The sequence below is a fragment of the Coccidioides posadasii genome, chromosome 2 (genome assembly GCF_018416015.2).
Source record: "Coccidioides posadasii str. Silveira chromosome 2, complete sequence".
Classification (NCBI taxonomy): domain Eukaryota; kingdom Fungi; phylum Ascomycota; class Eurotiomycetes; order Onygenales; family Onygenaceae; genus Coccidioides; species Coccidioides posadasii.
In genome coordinates, this window is record NC_089408.1 from 592,740 (window position 1) to 615,815 (window position 23,076).

Below are 23,076 nucleotides of genomic sequence, written 5' to 3' on the forward strand. Positions count from 1 at the left end.
GCGACCGGGCCAGCCCTTTTTTTGACCATGGACGATCGGCGGCAACACAACAGGAAAACCCATACATGCACCCTCAGCTCACATGGAATAATCTGCGAACATGAGACGCGATTCCAAATCGACTGTGTCTCCAAAGAGAGAAACAGGCCCAGCCTGGACTCCAATATCTGCTGCACAGCAGTGTCAGGAGGAATTAAGTTGGAGCAACAAGGTTCAGAAGTACGAGCCCAAAGCCCAGATGCGAATGCCGAGCGCAGAAGGTTGTCTCGGAACCACTTCCCCGTGGCTTGCGCATCCAGCATTCCCTGCCGTCGCGTTTTAAGCACGCAACAAGGTTCCTGGGGTCCAGCCTTGATGAGGTGGACAGGTAACGACAGAATTGAGGCCGGGGTGGGATGAGGTAATCGGTACGTCTGACGTCGGATAAATGAAAATGCGCCCCGTTTGTATTTTTTGTGAGTGGCTGCCGTAAGATATACGCGGCTGATAATGCCCTGACGGTAATGTAAAAGTGGCTTCTGGCGCTGGGCCAAACGGCAGCCAGTCAGACGGCATAGCTAGGGTCTCGCTTATCACTAGCGCCGTTTGCCACTCCGCCGCCAAACCTATAAATACCTCTTGCACCCCCTCCCTAATTTTTTTAATTTTTTTTTTTTTCTTTCTTTTCTTCTCCAGCTCTCTTTGCCATTATGGCTTAGATCAAGTGTAGTATCTGTTCTTTTCAGTTTAATCTCTGAAAGTATTCTAAGGAATACAACATTGATTAATCTTATTTTTGGATCCCGCAGGAAAACCTCTGTGCTTGCGCATGTTTTCCGGCACTGTGTCATCAGTCTTACACTACCGCTGATTGACGCGAATTTTCTTTTTTCATCAATTCGTTGGCTTGACCAATGGTTTGGAGAGGAAAGCTTTGACCCAACAGTTGAAGATGTCTTGGGGACGGCCTTAAGTGGCGGCGAGTGGAAGCCATGTTGGTCAGCGGAGGGCGTCGGGTGGAGCATCGTGATGGATAGGACGATCGAAGTAGTTATCGGTCTGGGAGAAGGTTTTATGTACATACGTACAGAGTTCAAAGCTCAAGTACTCCGTACTCGTAGAGTTGTCTGGATAGTCGTCACATGTTACCATAGAAGCGTACGGAGCACTCCGTACTGAGTAGTTGGAATTCGCTTCAAGAAACGCACTTTGGGCTCGCCCCGCGCGACCTAAGAGCTCTGCTTGGCATGCTACCTTTATAGCTCTTCAATTTGTCACGACCTTCGGAGCCGTCAGCTATACATCTTCATTGTCTTTTGACCTGGCAAATCCATTGCATTTCTAGGCATAGAGACAGTATGATTGATCAGTCCATTTTTGAAAATCTTCAGTCAAAAATTGACGAGGAGAGTCAGATCCGCGATGTAAGTTTCGCATCCCAAACGTCCCCATTATCTCGGGATATTCTAAGACAGACAATCCAGGAGCTCCAAGAAATTGTGCAAGCTCTTTCTCGCCGTGGTGTGTTTTGAATCAGAACTGTTAGGTGGAGAGCCATCTAACAAGATATTTTGTCAGGGAGAAATACACAAGCCATATTGTCAAGAGCTCATTATACCCCAGAGGACAAATGTAGGTCTGGATGCTGAGCTTGTGCTCCCCATACCCCCGCCTATGCCTCGTCACGGACGGCTAACTCATGATTTTGTGAGATAGTGAAACCCGTCCTTGATGAGACCTCAAATGCAATCAAAGAACAGAAAAAAGATGTCACGAGACTCGTCTCCGTCGCTGCAAAACATCCCTTCTATAAGTTTAATCATATATGGACGCGCGAATTGCAAAACTTAGTGAGCTCGATTCCATCGGGGGCTGTAGAGCTGTTCTAAGGGTGCTAATCTCATCACAGGTCTTCTCTATCCAGTTTTGCTCTTGGCTCGGTGGCCTTGAGGATTACCGTGAAGGGAAAACCGGTTTTTTGACGATTGAAGAAGTTGGAAAGTTTTTAGATGGTATGTCCCGGCTAGCACTGACCCGCGAAACGAAACGTTAATTGTACCCTGAATCAGTGCCTGTGAACCTGAAGGACCAAGATGCCTTTCATCTGACAATAGAAGAATACTTACTGGCATTGATAAACCTCGTTGAGGAATTGGTAAGCTCACTCTTCAATTCGTCAACGTTATGTAAATCGTGGACAGCCATCTTTTGGCTTTCGGATTTTGTTGACAGTTCACACTTCTCCACAGACCCGATTGGCTGTCAATGCGGTGACACTGGGTGATTACTCTCGCCCTCTTAAGATCAGTGCCTTCGTTTCTGAAATCCATTCCGGGTTTCAGCTTCTTAATCTCAAGAATGATATTCTCCGAAAGAGAAGCGATGGCATTAAGTATAGCGTACGTTTCCGAGAAGACTAATATCTCTACCTTTCTTGCTTCAGCCTTAGGTTTGCGGGTTCAGGACTGATAGAAAAATGCCAACTTGCAGGTTAAGAAAGTCGAGGATGTCGTCTACGATCTGTCACTACGAAATTTGATACCAAAATCCTCGGAGATTTCTTGATTTGCTAGTCATCGAGTCGTAATCAAACGCAATGCTGAGCAGAACAAGACCAACAAGCTCGTTCATGAACCAATCTAAGGACTTTTTGTGAGGAACTATCGAAGAGTATGTTAATACAGGATAGGCTTCTTTATTCGCAGTTCAGCTAACAAGGTTGATAGAAATGTCGAAATGTCATTTTGGCTAAGGATAAATTGTCGTAGGAACGCGATGGAGGGGAGCTGCCTAGCCAGAATACCATACCTAGGGTATAGCGATATCACATGGGGGGAAAAGATGGGATGAAGCATTAAGACATTGAATAAAACCAACTTATTATTGTAACACCATCATAACAATTTGCAGTCCGAAAGGTGGGGATACAGTAGCACCAGTAGCGGGGAGATAGCCCTGCTGATCCTGCATGTAGTAATCCATACAGAGTATTTCTTTTTCATCCTACAGCGAAGTCCTTCCTCCTTTCTCCATCTTTTCGATCTCCTTTAAGATTGGCGCCTCCAAGGACTCTGGCTTTGTAATACTCGTCCACCTTCCAACGACCTTCCCGTCTGCACTGATCAAGAACTTTTCAAAGTTCCACTTGACCCTCTTCAGGCCCATAAGGCCAGGCATTTCCTTCTTCATCCACTCAAATACCGGTGCCGCTTTATCGCCGTTGACATCGACTTTGCCGAGAATGGGGAACGTCACGCCGTAATTGACCTGGCAGAAGGACTGGATTTCATCGTTGGTGCCAGGGTCCTGAGAACCGAATTGGTTGCAGGGGAAACCGAGAACAGTGAATTTGTCTGGATGGTCGGCGGAGATCTTCTTGTAGAGAGCCTCTAGGCCTTGAAGTTGCGGGGTGAAACCGCATTTGGAGGCGGTATTGACGACAAGGATTACCTTGCCTTGGAGGGAGGAGAGGGGGAAAGGTTCGCCCTTCTCTGTTGATAAATTTGGGTATGGTTAGCCGGGAATTTGCGTGTTGTTTGGGGGCTGGGAGTGGGACTTCACGTACTGTCGGGGGTCGCAAAGTCGAAGAAGCTGGTTGCTGAGGACATATTGGCGGTGCTAAACCTGCGGAAAGCGCTTGAAATCGCAACTGAATACGCAAATCGTCGAAGTGGTCTGAATGGTTGATTAGATGATGGGATATAAACGGGTCTTGCAGTGGAAGGAATATTCCTAATTCGAAGAAAATCAAGGTCCTTTGGCTACAGAATGTACGGAGTACCTGGTTGTAGCACAGGTGATTCGCGCCAGACGGAACCTCGGGAGCCAGGCGAGGGGTAAACTCACAGCATGCAGATTTATAAAATCCAGGAGTACTGCAAGGAAGCGTCCAGAGCATTCACTATTATAAAGCACAACTTCGCATCAACTATAATTCGCTGAAGCGCTGAACGTTTTTGGCACTCGATGCGCCCTGGCCATGACGTAAGTCGGCTGGGGAGCTGCTCGAAACTCTCCGAGGTACGGAGGGAGGCTCGCCCGTAACTCGAATACGTCAACGGACATCTAGATCCCCGGACATTTCCTAGGTATCTCGACGATCTTCATGAAAGCCCTCGGGAACAGGTTAAGATCGTCACAGAGCTCATGTATGGAGGAAATCTTGCCGAATCTCGCCGATCCCAGAAAGATGTTCAGCATTCGAACGGAATCCCGGATCAGCAATGTATTGCGCTTTCGGGTTGTTTTACATTTTACAAATAAACGAGTGGTATGGAGTATTCCGTATATTAATTACGGGGTACTCCGTATATCTAATATCATTATGAAGTGTGACTGGCTTCTTCTGGGTGGGCTGTCGAAACAAATTGAACTGACGGGAATAATCTCTCCATATCATCCGAAAAGAGTGCTGAGTAGCGTGACAGGATGAAATACGAGCAAGCCGTCAACCAAATGATATCAATAGGTAGTCAATAATGTTGGGGTACTGCGATGCTGTTCATTCAATACAGCCTCTCAGGCATATGACGCTGATCCCTTGCTTTGAGTACTCCGTGGAGGAGAAAAATATGCAATATAGCCCCTTTCCACAAGGACAATGTGACCATGAGCAGTCTTGGACAGAGTTTGAGATCTCAGATCAAAAGGAGCTTTTTTCCATGTAATTTCTCTCCTGATCCATAAATTGGAATTGCACACGCTGGGGAACTGACTGCTCGATGACTAACTGAAGAGAGAGGGACAACTTCCCTCGCCACCAGATTTATAAGGAAAAAAAAAAATTCACTCAAATTACAACGGACGTTTTTCAACTGATATATCTGTCCCGCAATCTAAGCGCTTTGTCGATTTCTTCAAGGTCTTGGAAAATACCTGCTTTTGTCGTTTTGCTGGGAGTCGAGGCCGGCGGTTGTGCCCTAAACCCTAACTAGACCCAGCGCCAAGATTTCCACCGTCCAGCCCACCAAAGAAGCGCCGAGAGCTTCGAATTATCAACACCAAGCGCGCATTTTTAACCCATCCATCCTCCCGCTTGTCACCGCAGGATAATCACCTCTTTGCGGACTCTACTCCAGTCAAAAAGAACTTTTGCCCCTTCCCCGTCGTCACAATGGCCCCTGCAACTGTACGTTCTTCCACGAACAACCGCTTTGCTGTTCCGCCTTGAATATCTCTTTTGCCTACGACCTCGCTGTCATGGGTCACAATGAGAAAATCTCGGCATTTAGTTTTCACATCTAGGAGCAGTAGGCTAACGATTGGTATTTTCCCATGCGACTAAATAGGCCCGTAAGCCGCAAAAGGTCACGAAGAAAGTACGTTCTTCCATCAATTCCATCGTGTTGCGCTGAGAGTCCGTGCTAACAAGCTTCCTCAAAGTTCGTGATCAATTGCTCTCAACCCGCCAACGACAAGATCTTCGACGTTGCCGCCTTCGAGAAGTTCCTCCACGACAGAATCAAGGTCGAGGGCCGTGTTGGCAACTTGGGTGACGCCGTCCAGATCTCCCGCTCCGGCGATGGAAAAGTCGAAGTTGTCACCCACATCCCTTTCTCCGGCCGCTATCTCAAGTACTTGTACGTAAAATATCTGTTCCAATCGCGCTGATAAAGGAAGAAGATGACAAGAGTTAACAGCGCTATGCACTCCTATAGGACCAAGAAGTTTTTGAAGAAGCAGCAGCTCCGTGACTGGCTCCGTGTCGTCTCTGCCGCTAAGGGTGTCTATGAGCTCCGCTTCTATAACATTGTGAACGACGAGGCTGAAGAGGAGGAGGACTAAGCTTCTGTAACGTCTAGTACCCTGTGACGTGCCAATGGGTTTCGAGCCAATAAAGAGATGAACGAACTTGGTCGTCAAATTCGAACGATTAGGGTGGGAATGGCGTCGCGAAACGCCGGGTTATTCTTACCATTTTAATGACAGCGACGCGAGAATATCTAACTCGCTTGTATGGCTTCATTACGAACATGACCCAACGTTTTGTATCTCTAACGGCCCAATAAAATTGGTTTCTAGTCTCATATTTTACTTCATCCCTTATATTCTAAGTCGTGAGATTCGTAAATTTGCATATTATAAAATATTATGCTTTGGCTTCCTTGGTCTGATCATAACTTGTCCTCTTGGAACCTGCACCAATCCCCAGGGCTGCAGTTCCAGCTGCAAAAGGTTTGATGTTGACTTTGTTGGGTTCTGGCTCTATCAACGCGCCATCTTTGATCGTATACCCGAGGGCCTTCAATCTCGTCCACGTCTCCCGTACTTTAACCCTGACCAGGTCACCTGTAGCTTTGGCGTCCTCCATCGAGTCATGTCCCTGGTCCCCGGCGGCTTGAATGTGTCTGTCCAGATATTTCTTCGAAAGAGTCCTGAGTCCAAAGCGATAAGGTAAACCTCCTGGATGCGGATATAGGAGAACCGTATCAACGATTGTTGGGTGAATGATGCGGCAAGCATTTAGATCATTGTCGATTGCGTGCCCAATTACTGGGGTATCAGGTTGTAGATGTTCAAACAAGAGTGCTCTGGCAGCCGCCGGAGACTCAACGATTGGCAATACAAAGTTGACAGATTGCGGTCCACTGCTAGCTTGGGCTCGCGCCTGCTCAGATCCATATGGGACGGCATTTGCAAAGTGTTCTGGACGCACGCCAGAATAGCGCGAATTGAGGTCCAGAACTTCTCCCATTGGCCGAACGAGGACATCAAGTACCTTCTTTTGGTCTGGCCAAGTGATCGCTGTTAATCGGATGAGCTCTAGCCCCAAAGTTGTGTAACCCATCTCGCAATCAAAGCATATCGGCGGCAGCAGCCCCTTGTCAGGCTGTGCAGGAGTTTTCTCAAATTGCAGAATCGCAGCCAGTCTCTTGACCTCCGTCACTTTGAAGACATGGGACTCGGCTTTGGTACATCCCGCCGAAGTACCAACCGCCTCGTTGCAGCATGGAAAATATGGCTCTGTTTGGCCAAGAATATGGTCAGTTTTCTTTTTCGGCGGACGAACAAGCCGTGCATGGTGATACGTGCAGGGCCCTCCTGATGCTAAAAGGCCATCCTCTCGTCGTCCGGGAAAGACCTGAAATCTCCCACTACAGCGATCGCATTGTTCCCAACCTTGTGCCGTTATGTTCCCCTTAGTGGCATTCTTGATATCTTCTTTCGAAGGAGCCACGATAACATAACCCGCTTTGGCTTGTGCTTCTGGAGATGCGAGAAATCTGGAAAGCATTACGATCTCTCCTTGAACATCCAATCCAGTCAAGATAGGCTCTGGTTGGGGCTTCAAGGGCAGGACTTGCGTGTTCTTTGGCCGTAGATAGTTTAAGACATCTTCTTCCCAATCACTCAACTTCATCTTCCTGAGCTTCGTAATACGGAGCTTGATGACATTTGAGTACACAGAAGACGACTCTCTCGCTGCCTTCTCTTCTTCATCTAATGCTCGGGATATGAGCTCGTCCTCGGATAGAACGAGAGCTTTTCTTGATTGCTCCTTCAGAGCGAGAAGTTGATTGTTGAGTCGAACCATTTCTTCATGTAGTTTAGCGAGAACGGATGCACGTGTCGAATGCGCTGCCGGAGGCTTAGACAAGTGTCGGGGATTCAAAGTCTCCTTTTTTACCTGCCTAGGCTGCGTTGAAACAGGAATGGATGTAGTATCTGATGGCTTCTGATTTTGAGAGCCCACAGGAGGTCGATGGTGCCCGTGCGGAGACGTGTGACGGCTGATCGAAGGAGAGACAGGCTTTGATACGGATGTTAGACCTTGAATCTCATTTGACGATTTTTCCTTCTCGTTGATTTGCGGGTCCAAATTCGGGATACTATTATTTGGGCTTGTCCCATGTCTTTTAGCTTTATCCACAGGCTTCAAAGTGCTATGGCCGTCTGCATCAAGGCGTCTTTTTTTAGGTAAAGGCTCTTCATTCACATATGTAGCATCTGCATTCAGAACCACGCCCTCGTTTGTTGATTTAGGGGTGATGAAACTGCTAGTTTCTTTGTCTTCATGAGCGAACATGCAGTTTAGGAGTTTGCAACCCGTCCCTTCAGGACAACTAACTGCCTTGAAAAACCCAACTGAGTTAAACATTCTGAATGTTTCTCAACTTCTGGGACAACGGGAAGGAAATTAACGACAATGTATATCCAAGGTTTTCTGTGCTTTCAGGACCGTGTCCTCCCGATGCTGGTTAGTGCACAAAATAGACACCTGTAGCCTGCGTCTAGCGCAACTATCCGGCACGTTTGAGGATTGTTCTAGCCTTCTATGTCAGTTTCACCTGCCCTAGCACCACTAGATAATAAGCCTATGATCTGTGCCGGGAATATCAGAGTCAAGCCGTGGTGATAATTATTTCCATTCACTCAGATCGGTTCTCATGGGATACATGTGTGACCCAATGGCATGCAGAGGATCCAGCTCCAGGGACTGGTTGGTAATTTGAGCAACGGCGCAAAGTACGGAGTGAGAAGTCAATTATCCCGGGTAAAGGGCTTTCCCACATCGCAGTTGGACGAACCTCAGAGGGGTTATCTATGAGAAGACTATGAGGGAATATTAGCACTAATGCTGGCAAGTGAAAAGTCAAAGAGAAAGAACATGGGTAAGCTGGTCAGCTGCAGCTGGATAAACAGTCTAGGAAGAACAAACATGACTCACGGTATAGATCCAAATTCACACCTTTAGGATTGCTGCGCAGATACCAGTCAAATAGAACTTGTAGTAATTATCCAAGAGCGGTAGTGCAGCTTGTCATTCGAGCTACTCGGGCCTGGGCAATACGTTGCTGCTCTACTTCAACGGTAGTCCACCAATAAGCCTAAATTCCACTCGAGAGCAGTCTGTTGATATGCCTCGACGTTGGGCAGGCAATGATGCAGAGGGTGAAAACGGTGCAAACATTCAGCTCCCGATCCGCAGATCATTCCGGACTTACAAATATCCGGGATTAGTCAGAGTGGACATGCAGAATTCAACTCCTCTACGGAGTAGTTACAGCATACTCCGTAGTGTCTTTTTATCTCATGATAATTAATTACTCTTGATGTTAGAATTTTGGTATGGTTGAACTACGAAACCCAGTCTCATGCAATGTTTACAACCTCTCTCCCCAGGTTCCATATTTTAATTACAATGCTGGCCATCACACAAAGGCGAGTCAGGCCTACAATTGAGCGTCCTATTTGTACTCATTGTTTTGCTGTTTAACTTGCCGGTTATAAGCGCAAGGCCTGATATTCTCACAGTTGTTGGCCGGCGAAACGGCTAGTCTGCCTGAAAGTATGTCATTTGGACATAATACAGGCTTGAGCCAATTTTGATCGCTTCTACACGAGGCTGGTTGCTTTCATGTCTTGATGACCTTACCATTTCTGCAAGGAATTGTTCATCAAATTGTGGGTCATGATAGTTACCCATAGGCCAGAATCAGTCTCCAAGATACTGGTTGAAGCAGGGATCCCCAGATCTTTTCCCGCCTCATCAAAAGGCAACACAGACAAATTTGCGCACAAAGCAGACCATTTGAATAATCATGATTCTCTGCCGCAGACGGCCTACACTTGTTGATAAAGACACAGTTCATTCTATAGGTAATCATCTGTGAAACCTGTGGCTTATCTGGGTCAGCTGCCAGATATTATCAATTCAATTGATATATTGTCGCTAATCCTTGTATGGGGAAACATCTTATTGTAACCCTGATGGGACCAGTTAAAATTGCTTTCTGGTATTGAAGCGGGTAAACATGCCAGCAATAACTCTGCTCCCCTTCGGTTAGCGAGTACAAATTGATTCTATATTGTCAATAGTTGCCGAGAACGGCCCATCAGGTTATACCCCCGTTCCGAGAGCCATGGCCATATCGACCGATAGTTATGGTATAAAAGAAACATGGCCCACATTCACAAAGCCGCCGCAGGATCGATGATACACGAGTTTTGGGAATAGGTTGGCCTATAACTTTGCACTGTTCTTGAGCCTCAGAGACCGTGCATCAGGCACGATTCGACTTTAGCATTTCCTGGAACCTTGCTTTTTACTATCATGGCTGCCATTTTCAGAGCTTCTCTTGTCGCCTTTGCGACGTTGGCGTCCTGCACCGATGCTAGCAAGCTGCTTGGGTTTGAGAACAAGAGACACATCATTCCGAACTCCTACATCGTGGCGCTGAAGGAAGGTCTCCCGGAGCGTGATTTTGAAACCCATATGGCGTGGGTATCTGATGTCCATTCCGCAAACGTGGCATTAGCCGAAGGCGCTTCGACATCTGGAGTAAAGCACACTTTCAAAATCAATGGCTGGAAGGGGTATAGTGGAAGCTTCGACGAAAACACGCTTCACGAGCTCATTACCAATGAAAATGTGAGATTGTAATCCTTCCAGTCGAAATGTCAGGCTCACAGTGTCCCCCAGGTCGATTATATCGAGCCGGATCGCATGTCACACATAGCATCTTTGGATCGTAAGTTTGCTCTGGAAACTCAGAGAAATGCCCCATCCTGGGGTCTTGGAAGAGTCTCCCATAGGCAAGGAAATAGCCGTGACTATGTGTATGATTCCACTGCTGGAGAGGGTGTGACGGTATATAGCATCGATACGGGAATCGATATCAAGCACCCAGACTTTGAGGGGCGCGCATCCTGGGGCATCAACACCGTAGATGACATTGATGAGGACGGGCATGGCCATGGGACCCACACTTCCAGTACGATTGTTGGAAAGACTTACGGTGTCGCCAAAAAAGCCAAGATCATTGCTGCTAAGGTCTATGATGCTCGAGGCCGCGGCCCTGATAGTGCAACTCTTAAAGCAATTGAGTGGGCAGTGGATCATGCCCAGAAAAACAATCACACCGGTAAAGCAGCCATGAACTTGAGTTTGGTTACCGACAGTCCCCGGGCAGTGAATGCAGTTTGCACAAAGGCTGTTGAAGCCGGAATCTTTCTTGCTGTTGCGGCCGGGAATGACAACGTGAGCGTTCAAGACCACTCCCGCAGGATATATTCTCTAACATGCAATAGAGGGCCGTGACCAATGAATCTCCAGCTTCGGCAGACAAGGTTTGTACTGTTGGTGCTACACGTCTGGGCGATCAGAAAGCGGGCTTTTCAAACTACGGCCGCCTTGGTTAGTCCAACCAGTCACAATTCATATAACTACTCGAAGCTAATCGAACATCAAAACCCCAGTTGCTCTCTATGCCCCCGGTCAATCAATCACAGCCGCGTTCCCCAATGGCCGCACCGGGACCATTTCTGGCACTTCTATGGCCGCTCCTCATGTTTGCGGTGTTGGTGCGACTATCATGGCCCTCGAAGGTGTTACGCCTCAGAAACTTTGCGACCGCCTCAAGCAACTTGCACACCCTTCTGTTAGGAATCCGGGGCCCAACACTACCAACAAGCTTCTCTATAATGGAAGTGGCCAATAGATGGAGGGCAATAGCTTGCAAAGTGGATGTTTCTCACGGTTTCGATAAGGCTTGCTCTATTTATGGATATGTGTATTCATACTACACTAAGAGTTAGGGTGGTTGCCCACTTCCCATTGAATACATGAAAATCCTAAATTACAACACTCTTTATTCGCAAATATATTTGTTATTTTCAGCTTCTGGGTTGAATATACCGATCACCAATGGGTAGTTGACATTGGAATTAGGTCCCAGGTCAGGGTTTTGAATTTTCTAGAGGCCAATTCTTCAGACGACCATGTTCGCTTCTTGGCTTATCTTCGCCAAATTAATGCGAAACTCGGGGCACTGCAGAGAAGGAATTCTCAGTAAGTCGACCATAGAAGACCTCCAGGGTAATTTCTTCGGCTTGACGGGAGCTAATCTTCAGAACCATGTGAGCTCAACTATGGAAGCGGAAGGCTAAAACTTATAAAAGGCTCAATACTACCTTGAATGGACGTGGTAAGCAGAGTCCTTTAGAGCTCCCCAGCGATGTCGTTTGGTGATAGAGGCCTTCACTATTCTTCCCAACGTTGGCTTGACTCGAGATAACCCGGGAGAGATTACCTGCTAATTAATACCTGCATATTGGTGGAAGGACTCATACTTTCCGGGTTCAATCTAGAAGAGTTTAAACGCAACTGCTACATTGCAGTGGTTAGCGATCCTAACTTCAATATGGCTCAGCGGGTAAGTCAAATCAGATTACTCAAGCACTGCAGTGGCTTTGATCTCAGGTGTCGCCGGTTATGGCAATTCCAACAGTGAGTCCTTTATCGCGCCTGATCTTACTGCACGCTCGAATAACTGGGATAACCAATTTCCCCTAGTGACGAGCATCCAGTTTTGCGGCAAGTCCTTAAAATTGGCTGACATAGCTTTATGTGTTGCTAGCTATCTAAAGCTAGTAGGTCTCCATACTCTTGGCCGGAAAAGACTCCAGCTCCTCGAAGGTAGTACAGTACAGATTGGCTGAGCGGAAAGATTGCTCAACAGAGATAGGAGCAGGCTTGCTAACATTTTGGAGAAATTCTATACATGAAAAACCATGTGGGAAAACCGGTTTATAGATCGATATAATATTTTCTGGACGAATGCCAAATGAAAGTTATTTGACGTTTCGGAAATTCAGGCCTTGGTTATTGGGATCCACTCATCATTGCGCATCGAGTTCTGAACTCTGCCATGACTGTGACTCCATTTTGAAAAGTCAAGAGTGTAGGCAGCCGAGGGGCTGGATTTTGCTGTGTTATATCACTCAGTATGCCTGTAGCCAACTTCACCTAGGAGATCCTGCGGCGGCCCCTTTGAACCCACGCGAAGAGAATCAAGATGGAGAAAGGCAACTAGGAATATTCTCCAAGAATCGATGCTGGCCATCGTATCCTGTTTAGTGAAGGTAGTGGGCTGTTTCAAAAGAACAGCGTTTTCACTCTTGGAAGTCTCCTCAAACCTGCTTTCTCGATCAATACGACCAACAGCATTGAGGCCATGGCTAGAAAGGGTTTCATATCGAGTAATAGTAGGATAGCCCGACCAAAGTTCTATTTGTATGTGGCGATGTAAGACTGACTGAAGAAAGAGCACTCTGAAAAAGGGCTTTACCACCTTCGGTACAATTCCGAAGTAATTGATGAATAATAAATGCTAGGGAAGTGAGCTATACGACATTGATCGTATAGCTGCAATAGTGGCGAGGGGTGAGAGAGAATAAGTGCGGCAGTCCTATCGCATTCTTCCTGCCTGTCTCGCTTGAATGAGAGGATCTCAACCTCACGAAATCGGTTCAATTATGATAGTCCAATTTTATGATGTTGAGAGCATGAGAAGAGCAAGCCGGCTTTAGCTTGTTAAACTGCAAAGTAACTAAGGAGTACTCCGGATTTATACACCCATGTAACTGGAGTATGTCCACTCAATGTTCCCCTCTGGAAGTGATTCAACGGGAAGATTTGGTGGTAATCTTGTTTAAGTCTTTATAGATCTCTTCGTCATCTTCGAACTGGTGTGCATCCCTGGTTCGAATGGTTGGAAAGTTGATCACTGTTTATTTGCCGGGAATAAATTAGTAAACCGCACGTACATCCCAGCAGCTTCAAAAGTTTCGATAATCTAAAATAATACATCTCTGTTATGTTAAAAATGGGGATTATTCTTAGACACACTATGCAGTATCAGAAATGGAAACCCGAAGAAATAGGATTGGCTAAGTATCAGGCAAAGCGAGTTTGCACATAACCTTCTGACAACCGCTAGCTGGCCTGCCGAGGTGGGCCTCTTGAGAGAGCATTACCACCATCAACAGCCACTCAATTAGATAAGAATAGAGAGCAAATTTTTGGCACAAGCGCCCCTGAGCCATGATAGGTACGTATTATTATACGCATTTGTTTTTTGAACGAAACATACTCCTCGTTCGAAGCCAATGGCGACCAATGCAGGGCCTATGGGCATCATTTCGAATGACCACCCCGCAAATCAAAAATAGGACCTCGGGTTCTAAGCAGAGGTCCTCCTGGGCTTGCTTTGGGAGAAAAAAAAGAAAATGACTAACATGTTTAACGTCTTCCATAGCGAGTCCAACAGTAGCTGAGGCCTGCTCGCTGTACTTGGGCCAGTCCCCAACTTCAGCAAGCAGGCTTTCAATCACCGGAAGTGATGAAGAACCATAGAACCAATGCAAGACCAGGATCAAACCCCCCTAGGCCCCCTCCTTTACAGGCACGGATTTGATATCCCACCGATCCATATCTGTTTGAGCGGCGTGGAAAGGGTCGCGATTGCCCAAGGCCGGATCGGAGTAACTAGCAGGCGAGCAAAAGGGGGCGGGGTAGTTAATGCGCAGGCAAAGGAGGGGCAGATAGCGTGGGCTGGCGGAGATCTCGCATTATCACTCTCATCGGCGTTGAATAAAACTTTCAACCCTAGATAAAACTGCTTGCATTCTTTGATGGGGTCGAAGGAGCTGAATCCTCCAATTTGCCATTCAACTCTTTGATATGTGCAAACACAAGACACCTCCGGCACAGGACGCCCGACGTCACCAGGTTCAACACTCAGACTTACTTTTCCTTGGCCTTTTCAAGTCCTAAGACGAGAACGGCAAAAGGAAGATGGGAATTCCGTTAGATTCAGCCGATCATCTTATTGTTCTCTTTGCGAGTATCCACACGTAATTGGGATACAGGCCGGGAAGCTTGACGTCCGTCTGACAATTGAGCAGAGTTCCCTGTGGAGTTTGGGCTCTGCTTTACCACCATATGGCCTCCGAAGCCCTCCGCTTGCGGCGGCCGACCCCGCTCCGGAGAGTCATTCAAAAGGACTATGGCTTCCCCAAGAACGTTTCAATTTTATAAAACCGGAATGCGAGTAGACTGTACTCCGTACGGCGAGACTACACCTCAGGAGCGATATTTCTCACGTCAAGAACACGGTTAGCACCGCAATCATCAGCCATGTGCTCTGACGCGGGAGGTTTAACAATAGTCGTGGGGAATCGGAACCCCAGCTTCTCCACCCACCACCCCACCTCGTCGCAGTGTGCAAGCATCATCGTTTATCCGTTGGACAATGTTCCGTCCTTTGCTCGTCGAGGGCTCTCAACTCGGCCGGTTTCCGGAATTTCAGCAGGGTTGATACACCCACAAGTGCGGCGCAGCCATGCAGCAATCATCCTCGAACTGCCACAGCCGACATGTTGTTATTTGACAAGCATGAAACAGACGTGTTTGACTTCGAGGGTCTCCCGATGATAAGCAAATATGCGTGATACCCCACCTCCCTTCAAGGGTGAATCTCTTGGACCTCACATCATGTTGTTCTGCGGAGAAGCCTCAACGGCCACATGTTGCTTTGCGCAGTCAAAGCGCCGGGCAACACTTTCGATCCCCGCAGCTTCCCTTACATATTAATCACTGCATGGACGAAGGACCCAGGAGCATGAATCTTCGTTTTTTCGATGATCACAGAAACTTTTCTCTCGTATTTAATTTTCTCAAAAATCATCCCTCTCCACCCTAGTTTTCCCTGTCAAATTAGTACTTTCCCGTCAACTGGCATGGACTGTGAGACTACCTCCCTTTTACTTCATCGGCCCCAATCAATATGGCTCCTGAGATCGTTGCCAAGGCGATTCCTGTGAGGAAGGGCAACTTAAGGACTCTTGACTGGAAATTATGAAACGATTCGTTTATCCGCGGACCATGAACTCATGTTTCGATATTTTTGCTGACCATGGACCTCAGAATTTCACCAAGGTGGGACGGATAACATCTCCTCCCAATCGGTCCTTGTAGGGCTGTGGATCAAGATCCACAACTAATGGTAACTCCACCCTTCGGCGTGTCGCATCTTCAAGCGGGAAGCGAGGAGGTCGACAAATTTGGCATTCTTACCAGCGGTCCCTAGCCGCATTTCCAGTTTTCTCTCGACAGCGATTCTAGCAACCATGGCTCCTCCTACCCAACAGCTCCCAGAGCCACATCTTGCCGAGAGACCCTCCTGTCGGGATCCCTCCAACGAAAAAAATTAAAAGATTGAGCCTGTTGCCACGCACCGCCACGCTCGGTGCCACAACCGTCCGGTGACGTCATTTTAATATGTGCGGGTTAAGGCTTGGCGCTAATATTACTTAACCGCCTCTGGACTAGCCTGCTAGTGCCAAGGCCGAGAAACAGTGGGCCTTCTGTGGTGGGAGATACGACTCTGGATGGATAGAAATATCGCAGGCAACCGCACCCATGAGCATATCGGCTAGTTTGGCTTGTGCACAGAGTGGAGTTGGGCGATCGGACGAAAATGCTCGGGATATTTTGTGAACAAATAACAAGGAAGGGCAAGGATGTGCCCGAAAAATGCCACCAGATATGCAACCGTGTGTTACAACAAGCTAACCATCCATTTTGCGACGGAGAAGTAGAGCCAATCATGTCTCCGGGAAAGCTGAGATATGAGAAGGGAGCTCACAGAATCTGCAGCGCTGGGAGGCGGGAAGTCAGAGCTGCCTGAAAGGCCTCCCTGACACACCCTTTTCACAGCCGCAAGCGCAACACCGAAGGCCCTGCTGGTTGTCCATCTCCCGTGCCACGGGGCATTTACTCAACATCTCCGGTCCAATTGGAACCACTGTTCCCCTGGTTTCACCAATCAAAGGTGCTGGGACCATGGTCAATCATTCCTTACACCTCAATAATGGTGTGCAACCTGAAAACACTGGATGTTGCCTGCTCCTCGTTGAGGAGAAATAGGTACAGCGCGGCATGCGCGCAAAGGCAAACACAAACATGTACCAATCCTCCGTACTCCCTTTTTTTTTTTTTTGGGTTGGTGGGGCGTGGTTCAGGGCCCGCTTGTCCCTGACTCAGGATCCTCCTTGCACAAAATTCCGGTCCACAACGAAATGCCACGCACATGACATCATAAGGTACTCAGTTCAGGCTGCCGATATTTTGCACAGTCAGGAAGTGTCTCTGGAAAGGAAAGGTCAACATTTGCCTACGATCTTTTTTGCTTTGGCAAGGTAGAACGGCCAGCCAATGAATGGGTGTACATCTTAGCTTTTCGAAAACCCTTCTTTGCTGCGAACCTATCAACTTTATGACATTTGCCTCTTTTCCCCTTCCGCACTCGGTGTGGATTTGTTTTCATCGGAGGGAAATTCAAATTCGTCGGTATCGAATGAAATCACATCATACCCACCATTCGGCCCACAGTGGCTTGGTTAGTTGCTGCATCGGGTGGATCGTTTCACGAAACTTCATGGTTCAGCCCAGGCATCCTGCCTCATCCGTCCGGTCAAGCACGTTGACGTTAAGATGAAGTCAGTGGAGACTGCAAAATAATAATGGAGACGGTTGAGGTAGAGAACTACGCCGGATTACATTATCACACTTGCCTTTCTTCTGAACGCTGGTTCAACCCCGTCGAGCGGCTATCCCGGGATTGGGGAAAGCTATATATACCCTCTTTTACGCCCCGCTGTGCGTCACTTTGGTTGCTTTCAAGAATTCCGCGGCCTTTTCACCCAAACGCAGCATTGCATCGTCGAGATATCCACGTTATTGGACCTCTCAGTCGACCGGTTTCGGCTGAGTTGCGAAATAGTTCATCGACCTTCCCTGGCTGAATAAGGACTCGCCACATTGTTTCCTGCGGAATATATAACCTTCCCTCGTCAGGAACGAGTTTCAAAACGCCTTGCATTTGCCTTTCGCTATATTTTTGTGACTTCTGTTTCAGGAACCGTGTTCGACCCATCTCGACACTATGACTACTGCCGATTACAGATCCCATACGTCGGGCGGCCACGTCCGTCGGCTGTCCAATGTTGAAGCTTCTGGGGCAGACCTCATTGGCGGGCCCAATGTTATCGTGCCTCCGAAGCACTTGATGGCTAAGAGCGATGCCTACGAGACTGCAAAGGCTATGGAACTTGCGAAATATCACCTCGAAGAGGACATTTCCTCAGCCGAAACAACTCCAAGAGCCGCATCTCCTATCTCAGCCCAGCCACTCACAACAACAGATCGATATGCCTTCGCTTTTGATATTGATGGTGTGCTGGTTCGAGGAGGCAGAGCCATTCCTGCAGCTATTGAAGCTTTGAAGGTTCTGAATGGACAGAACGAGTACGGAATTAAAGTGTAAGTCCTCACGCTAATTTTGGTCTCTTTTATCAAGCTGCTGAGAAGACGGGATGTCTAGACCGTACATCTTCGTGACAAACGGTGGTGGAAAGACGGAAGAAGAGCGCTGTCTCGATCTCAGTCGACAACTTGAATACGAAGTTTCCCCGGGGCAGTTCATCTGCGGCCATACACCAATGCGAGAAATGGCGGAGAAGTACAAAACTGTCTTGGTCGTCGGTGGAGAGGGCGAGAAATGCCGTGTTGTCGCCGAAGGGTACGGATTCAAAGACGTTGTGACTCCTGGAGATATCATCAAGCATAACAGACACACTACTCCTTTCCGGGAACTTACTGAAGAGGAGCTTCGCAATTCTCGAACTAGGGACTTTTCTGACGTCCAAATTGAAGCTATTTTTGTTTTTGCGGATAGCAGAGACTGGGCGGGAGACCAGCAGATCATTCTCGATCTATGCATGTCCAAAGGCGGGCGGATAGGAACAAGGTCCGAGACGTTTGATGAGGGCCCGCCGGTTTACTTCTCCCACAACGACATCGTCTGGTCCACATCGCACGAGTATACACGGATTGGCATGGGTGCTTTGAGAGCCTCGACCGAAGCTCTATTCAAAGCTGTTACCGGAAAGGAGTTGCAAACAATTGCTTTTGGCAAGCCACAGATTGGAACATTCCAGTTCGCCACGCGGCTTCTCCAACAATGGCGAAAAGAAACTCACGGTATCAACTCACCCCCAGAAACTGTGTATTTCGTCGGAGACACCCCTGAATCGGATATCCGCGGTACAAACGAGTACAACGACTCCGAACTCTGTGAAAACAATTGGTACTCTATTCTCGTGAAGACCGGTGTATTCCAGGATGGTACTGTTCCGCGATTCGCCCCACAAAAGATCTGTGGTGACGTTCTGGACGCTGTCAAGTTCGGTATGAAGAGAGAGTACATAGATGCCTTGAAGCAGTCTACTGTTGCTCCCGTACAGCAAGGAACCGAAGGAGCCACTAAGGAGGTGTGACGACAAGAATCCTTTACAATTTTTACACCAACATGCTTTTCGAGAGACGCTATTCACGATGTGACGATCTAACTACTGGATACGTATAATACGGCCTGTGTATCCTGACACCACCTGCAAATTTGTGATTCCCCATTTGATATTGCGTTTTCATTAACTCTGCTTATTTTCCTTAGTCTTTTTCTTTCTTTCTTTTCCCTTTTTTTTTTTTATTATTATTTTTTCGCGGCTGGTGGAATACCTTTTTCGAGACTTCTGCTATGTATAGAATATGAAAACCAGACAGGCAGACAAAGGAACATAGAACTCTGTCTAGAACACATTTGGTTGCAACGGATTTATACACCATTGATTTGCTATGGCATGTAAATACGTATATTTTGTGTGATCTCTAATACTTTGAGGTTCGAAAATTGAGATGTTATAAGAATCGGTCCACTAGTATTCAACGTAAAGAGAAGACAAGAGCACCTAGCCATGAAGCAGTAAAGCTGGAGGTACATCTAGTTTCAAAGTGGACTTTATAAGTATGTGACCATCAAGGGGATGAAGTAAACTTATATGTATATCTCTCTGCGTCGCTGACCCTAGATGAGCCTCACAATCTCACAAAAGAGCCAAGAGGTAGTCTACTCGTGTTGCGGACTGATGAATGGATTCTACACTTCTTCATGGCCGATAACTCTCGCCTTTTCGGACAAGAAACCCAATAGCTCATCTTCCCGCTTCCTATTGTTCACTATTCGAAGTGGAATGGTCCTCGTCATCGTTGTCGTTGCCGCCGGTCGGTGTTTTTTCGGAGGAATCCCCCAAACCTGGACTTCACAACTATTTGTAACATCGCCAATGACTGCAGCATAGGCCCATGCACTGCACACGTGGGCAGCAGGCTTGCTCAACCCATCCTGTGGTTAACGTTGGTCTTCTGAGCGTAACATAGACCTAGGTAGCAGCCCATGACGAACACGCTATGTCCGATGGCCCTGGCATGTCCACAAGTGCGGGTTGCGGCTTTTACAACCTGTGAGAAACGTAGCATAGAGGGATGAGCAGCAGTGCTCTAGACTGACACCGACTATATTCTCTAAATATGTAATGATGTAACTACGAAAGAGGGTGTGGATCGGGCCTAGTGGATAAATTGCTCCTTAAAAACTTTCTCAAACTCCAACTTCAGCTGTAAGTCACTGTCCTGTCATGTGTGTGAGGAGTATTGCAATGTTCCTGTGCTACTATTATTGCATTATAGGAATGAGCTTGATGGTGACAGATGTTCGCTCATTTCTGGATGTGGTTGTGTGATGTTTGGTAAGCCTTTGTCAGGATCATCATTGGGATAACTAACGGTAGTTGAATCATTGACATCTCATCCTTATGTAACTATTGATCGTAAGCTTGTTTTCAGTTTTGGCTAATGTTCTCATTATTTTGATGATGAAATTCCTTCCTCTTTGTAACTCAAACTCAAATATATGGCTCCTTGAGTGTAAAGAGGTTATTGAGTAGTGTATAAATAGAGAATGTGATGCAAAACACAACAAGAAATGAACTCAGTTGTGCTTGAGGCACACCTTGCTTTCTGGTAAGCAAACGCATTTTTGAATCTAGATGATGCTGGCACGCCTCAGTTGACGTGTTCTGCCCATGAGTTCCATGGAGTGCAAATCATAGTCCGTCTTCTGCTTGAAGATTTAGAAAGCCATAGATTGGACCACGAGGCATTATCTCAGTCATATCACATTCAACACTGATAATTCCAGATTCATTGGAATTATCAGTGTTCAAAGCAGGTCCTTATTTTAAATGCATTACCCTGACATTCGTTTGCTTTTCTTAAAATAGCCTGTACTACTTGGGGATCATTTTTTTATTGTGTTTGTGTTTCTGTAAAATGGATAAATCCTACTAAATAGTATAGCCTGTTAGGTAGTCTGAGTCATATTTTCTGACTGCATAAGACTACAATGAATAATAATAATTGTAAAGATTCTGGCCATTCGACAGAAGCTTTTAGGTGCTGCTAAAGTTGTCAGAATTTCCACATTAAAACCATGTGAGTTTGCCTCAAATCTAAGCTGGTATTAGATGGCAGCCAAATTCTTTCTCTGATGTCTTGGAAATTGCCGAGATTGTTAGATGATCCTCAAGTTGCACCAAGGTATAGTCTAGGTGCAGCTCCTCATCTGTATCTCCCTGTCTTCATTTAATTTTGCAAGGATTGGTTGATAGTCGTAGTACTTGAACCTTCAATCCACGGCATGCACATCTGAGTTTTGGGAATTCTAGATATGTTGTTTTCATATTGATATTTTGTGCATATGATAATATGCTGCTGGCTTTCAAATACAAATAATATTCATGTTGACCATGTTCCACTCCATATTGACAGAGGCAGGTCGGGCCAGCCAAGCTTTAGAGATTATTATATATAAGTAACTGATTGCTTTTCCTTGGTGAAGCCCTGGTTGAATGATTTTACAAACCAGTATGATGATTTCTGTCAGGGGCGATCCATTGTAAGTAGTAAGATGGCGTCGCTGAGAGGCGAAGTTACACCCATTTGTCATTGTTTCTTGTTTCCCTTTGATAGCCGGTCCATTTATCTCCTTTGACTCTAGACTTCAAGCCATCAGTCATAATGCCCACTTTCACTTGGGTCAGGTGCGGAGGTTTGTTTGGATGAGGTGGTGGTTTTTTTTTTGTGAGATCAGACCAGTAACATTCCAAGCGTCAAGCTAAATTTGGGTGTCATCAGAAACAAAGAGTAGGGTTATGCTGGCGATAAACTCTGGTTTGGGCGGCTCCTCTTCCTTTTCTAAGCATATACATTCACGTTTCTCACTGTGTGACTCAAACACTGTGGATGAAGGTCCTGGTTAGGGGCTCCAGCATCGTCTTGATTTAGCCAATTGACTTGGACAGGCATATTCAGAGGAGTTTGAACTTTAATATCAGAAAAGCATCCATTTGTTTAGCAAAGCAGGATCCATCCATTTCAGGGGGAACATTCATGGCTGCATGGGCCTTAAGACCATAGAGCATCGCATTGGGGGATGCTCCAGTGTCAGCGGCGGTAGCGTTGATATATATAATTGCAGATGCAGCAGGGTCCCTGGGGAATAAGTTGCGATATTAGCCTATGGAGGACCGAAATTGGGGTATATCTTCTCAACAGTTCCTGTGCCAAGCGAGACAAACTGGGTAAAATAGGAGCGTTGTGCTTGCGACCGAATTAATAAAAAAGCATTTTCAAAGTCTTTGACTGGAACTTACCAGAGGTTGCTTGAACCTCAATATTCTTTTCCCCTCGGGAGTGCCTGAGCAGATCGTTGGGACCCTCAGGTGAAAATCGACAGGATCGCCCATGACCCAACGGCATTAAGATGCGTTCCTTATATTCAAGAATATTCTTATATACACTGGCCCACTCAAGGCCACCTGTGAGGTATATTGAAGTCAAAAATGAGACTCCAAATGGTATATTAATGAATGGAAACAAAGCACTTAAACTCAGGTTAATTTGGGACCACCTGGGAAACCCGTCAGAATACCACACCATGTTGGACTTGAGGACTTAGAAATGCATGATCTTCTGCGAAATCTTGAATAATTGATACATACGCTAGTGATAGAGAACCAAACTATGGCCGGTGTGGGCTGGTACAAAATGTATATGGAGAGGTTGAAAGGGAACGATGTTAAAGTTGCCCTTTGCTAAATGTCAAAGCACGTGACGCTAAAGGGCTGCCACCAGGGCAGTTATTGAAGTGAGGTCAAATGCCCAAAGAAATGAAGCGAGGCAGATAGCCGACGAGAAAATAAGGAACTGGAAAACGAAGCTAGAACGAAGGAAAGAAGAAACCAAAGCATGAATATGCGCTTTCAGAACCTCTGGGGTTTTGGCTAGCATCCAGCTTTGAAACAAAACAACAAAAGTATATGTCCTGTGCATACTTTGTACATCATATATAAGAA

The 23,076-nt window shown here is 46.7% G+C and overlaps 6 protein-coding genes across 6 annotated transcripts; 4 read left to right on the forward strand and 2 right to left on the reverse strand.

Moving 5' to 3' along the window:
- The first annotated feature begins 1,302 nt into the window (after positions 1 to 1,302).
- On the forward strand, positions 1,303 to 2,845 carry D8B26_002692 (uncharacterized protein). Its single transcript, XM_003069160.2, has 9 exons — positions 1,303 to 1,403; positions 1,464 to 1,500; positions 1,558 to 1,611; positions 1,696 to 1,829; positions 1,889 to 1,991; positions 2,049 to 2,134; positions 2,229 to 2,378; positions 2,470 to 2,649; positions 2,706 to 2,845. Exons 1-8 carry the CDS (start codon positions 1,338 to 1,340, stop codon positions 2,542 to 2,544), a joined length of 705 nt encoding a protein of 234 aa, XP_003069206.1. The 5' UTR covers positions 1,303 to 1,337; the 3' UTR covers positions 2,545 to 2,649; positions 2,706 to 2,845.
- A 137-nt stretch (positions 2,846 to 2,982) lies between these two features.
- On the reverse strand, positions 2,983 to 3,908 carry D8B26_002693 (uncharacterized protein; the record flags this gene model as incomplete). Its single annotated transcript, XM_066123921.1, has 2 exons — positions 3,545 to 3,908; positions 2,983 to 3,470 (listed from the first exon to the last, which is right to left on the reverse strand). The coding sequence occupies exons 1-2, from the start codon at positions 3,585 to 3,587 to the stop codon at positions 2,983 to 2,985; spliced, it is 531 nt and encodes a 176-aa protein (XP_065979996.1). The 5' UTR covers positions 3,588 to 3,908.
- A 1,184-nt stretch (positions 3,909 to 5,092) lies between these two features.
- On the forward strand, positions 5,093 to 5,763 carry RPL22 (60S ribosomal protein eL22; the record flags this gene model as incomplete). Its single annotated transcript, XM_003069162.2, has 4 exons — positions 5,093 to 5,107; positions 5,268 to 5,297; positions 5,362 to 5,558; positions 5,637 to 5,763. The coding sequence occupies 4 exons, from the start codon at positions 5,093 to 5,095 to the stop codon at positions 5,761 to 5,763; spliced, it is 369 nt and encodes a 122-aa protein (XP_003069208.1).
- Positions 5,764 to 6,067: 304 nt separating this feature from the next.
- On the reverse strand, positions 6,068 to 8,077 carry REX3 (RNA exonuclease 3; the record flags this gene model as incomplete). The annotated part of the gene is made up of 1 exon (XM_003069163.2): positions 6,068 to 8,077. One exon carries the CDS (start codon positions 8,075 to 8,077, stop codon positions 6,068 to 6,070), a length of 2,010 nt encoding a protein of 669 aa, XP_003069209.1.
- Positions 8,078 to 10,033: 1,956 nt separating this feature from the next.
- D8B26_002696 (uncharacterized protein) lies at positions 10,034 to 11,533 on the forward strand (the record flags this gene model as incomplete). Its single annotated transcript, XM_003069164.2, has 4 exons — positions 10,034 to 10,351; positions 10,403 to 10,960; positions 11,011 to 11,116; positions 11,179 to 11,533. The coding sequence occupies 4 exons, from the start codon at positions 10,034 to 10,036 to the stop codon at positions 11,418 to 11,420; spliced, it is 1,224 nt and encodes a 407-aa protein (XP_003069210.2). The 3' UTR covers positions 11,421 to 11,533.
- A 6,175-nt stretch (positions 11,534 to 17,708) lies between these two features.
- Positions 17,709 to 19,101, forward strand: D8B26_002697 (uncharacterized protein; the record flags this gene model as incomplete). Its single annotated transcript, XM_003069165.2, has 2 exons — positions 17,709 to 18,085; positions 18,147 to 19,101. 2 exons carry the CDS (start codon positions 17,709 to 17,711, stop codon positions 19,099 to 19,101), a joined length of 1,332 nt encoding a protein of 443 aa, XP_003069211.1.
- Positions 19,102 to 23,076: the final 3,975 nt, after the last annotated feature.

Coding starts and splice junctions, on each gene's coding strand:
- D8B26_002692 (XM_003069160.2), top strand. CDS start 1,338: ATGATTGATCAGTCCATTTTTGAAAATCTTCAGTCAAAAATTGACGAG. Junction 1,404..1,463: donor AGGAGAGTCAGATCCGCGAT/GTAAGTTTCGCA, acceptor CAGACAATCCAG/GAGCTCCAAGAAATTGTGCA. Junction 1,992..2,048: donor AGTTGGAAAGTTTTTAGATG/GTATGTCCCGGC, acceptor ACCCTGAATCAG/TGCCTGTGAACCTGAAGGAC.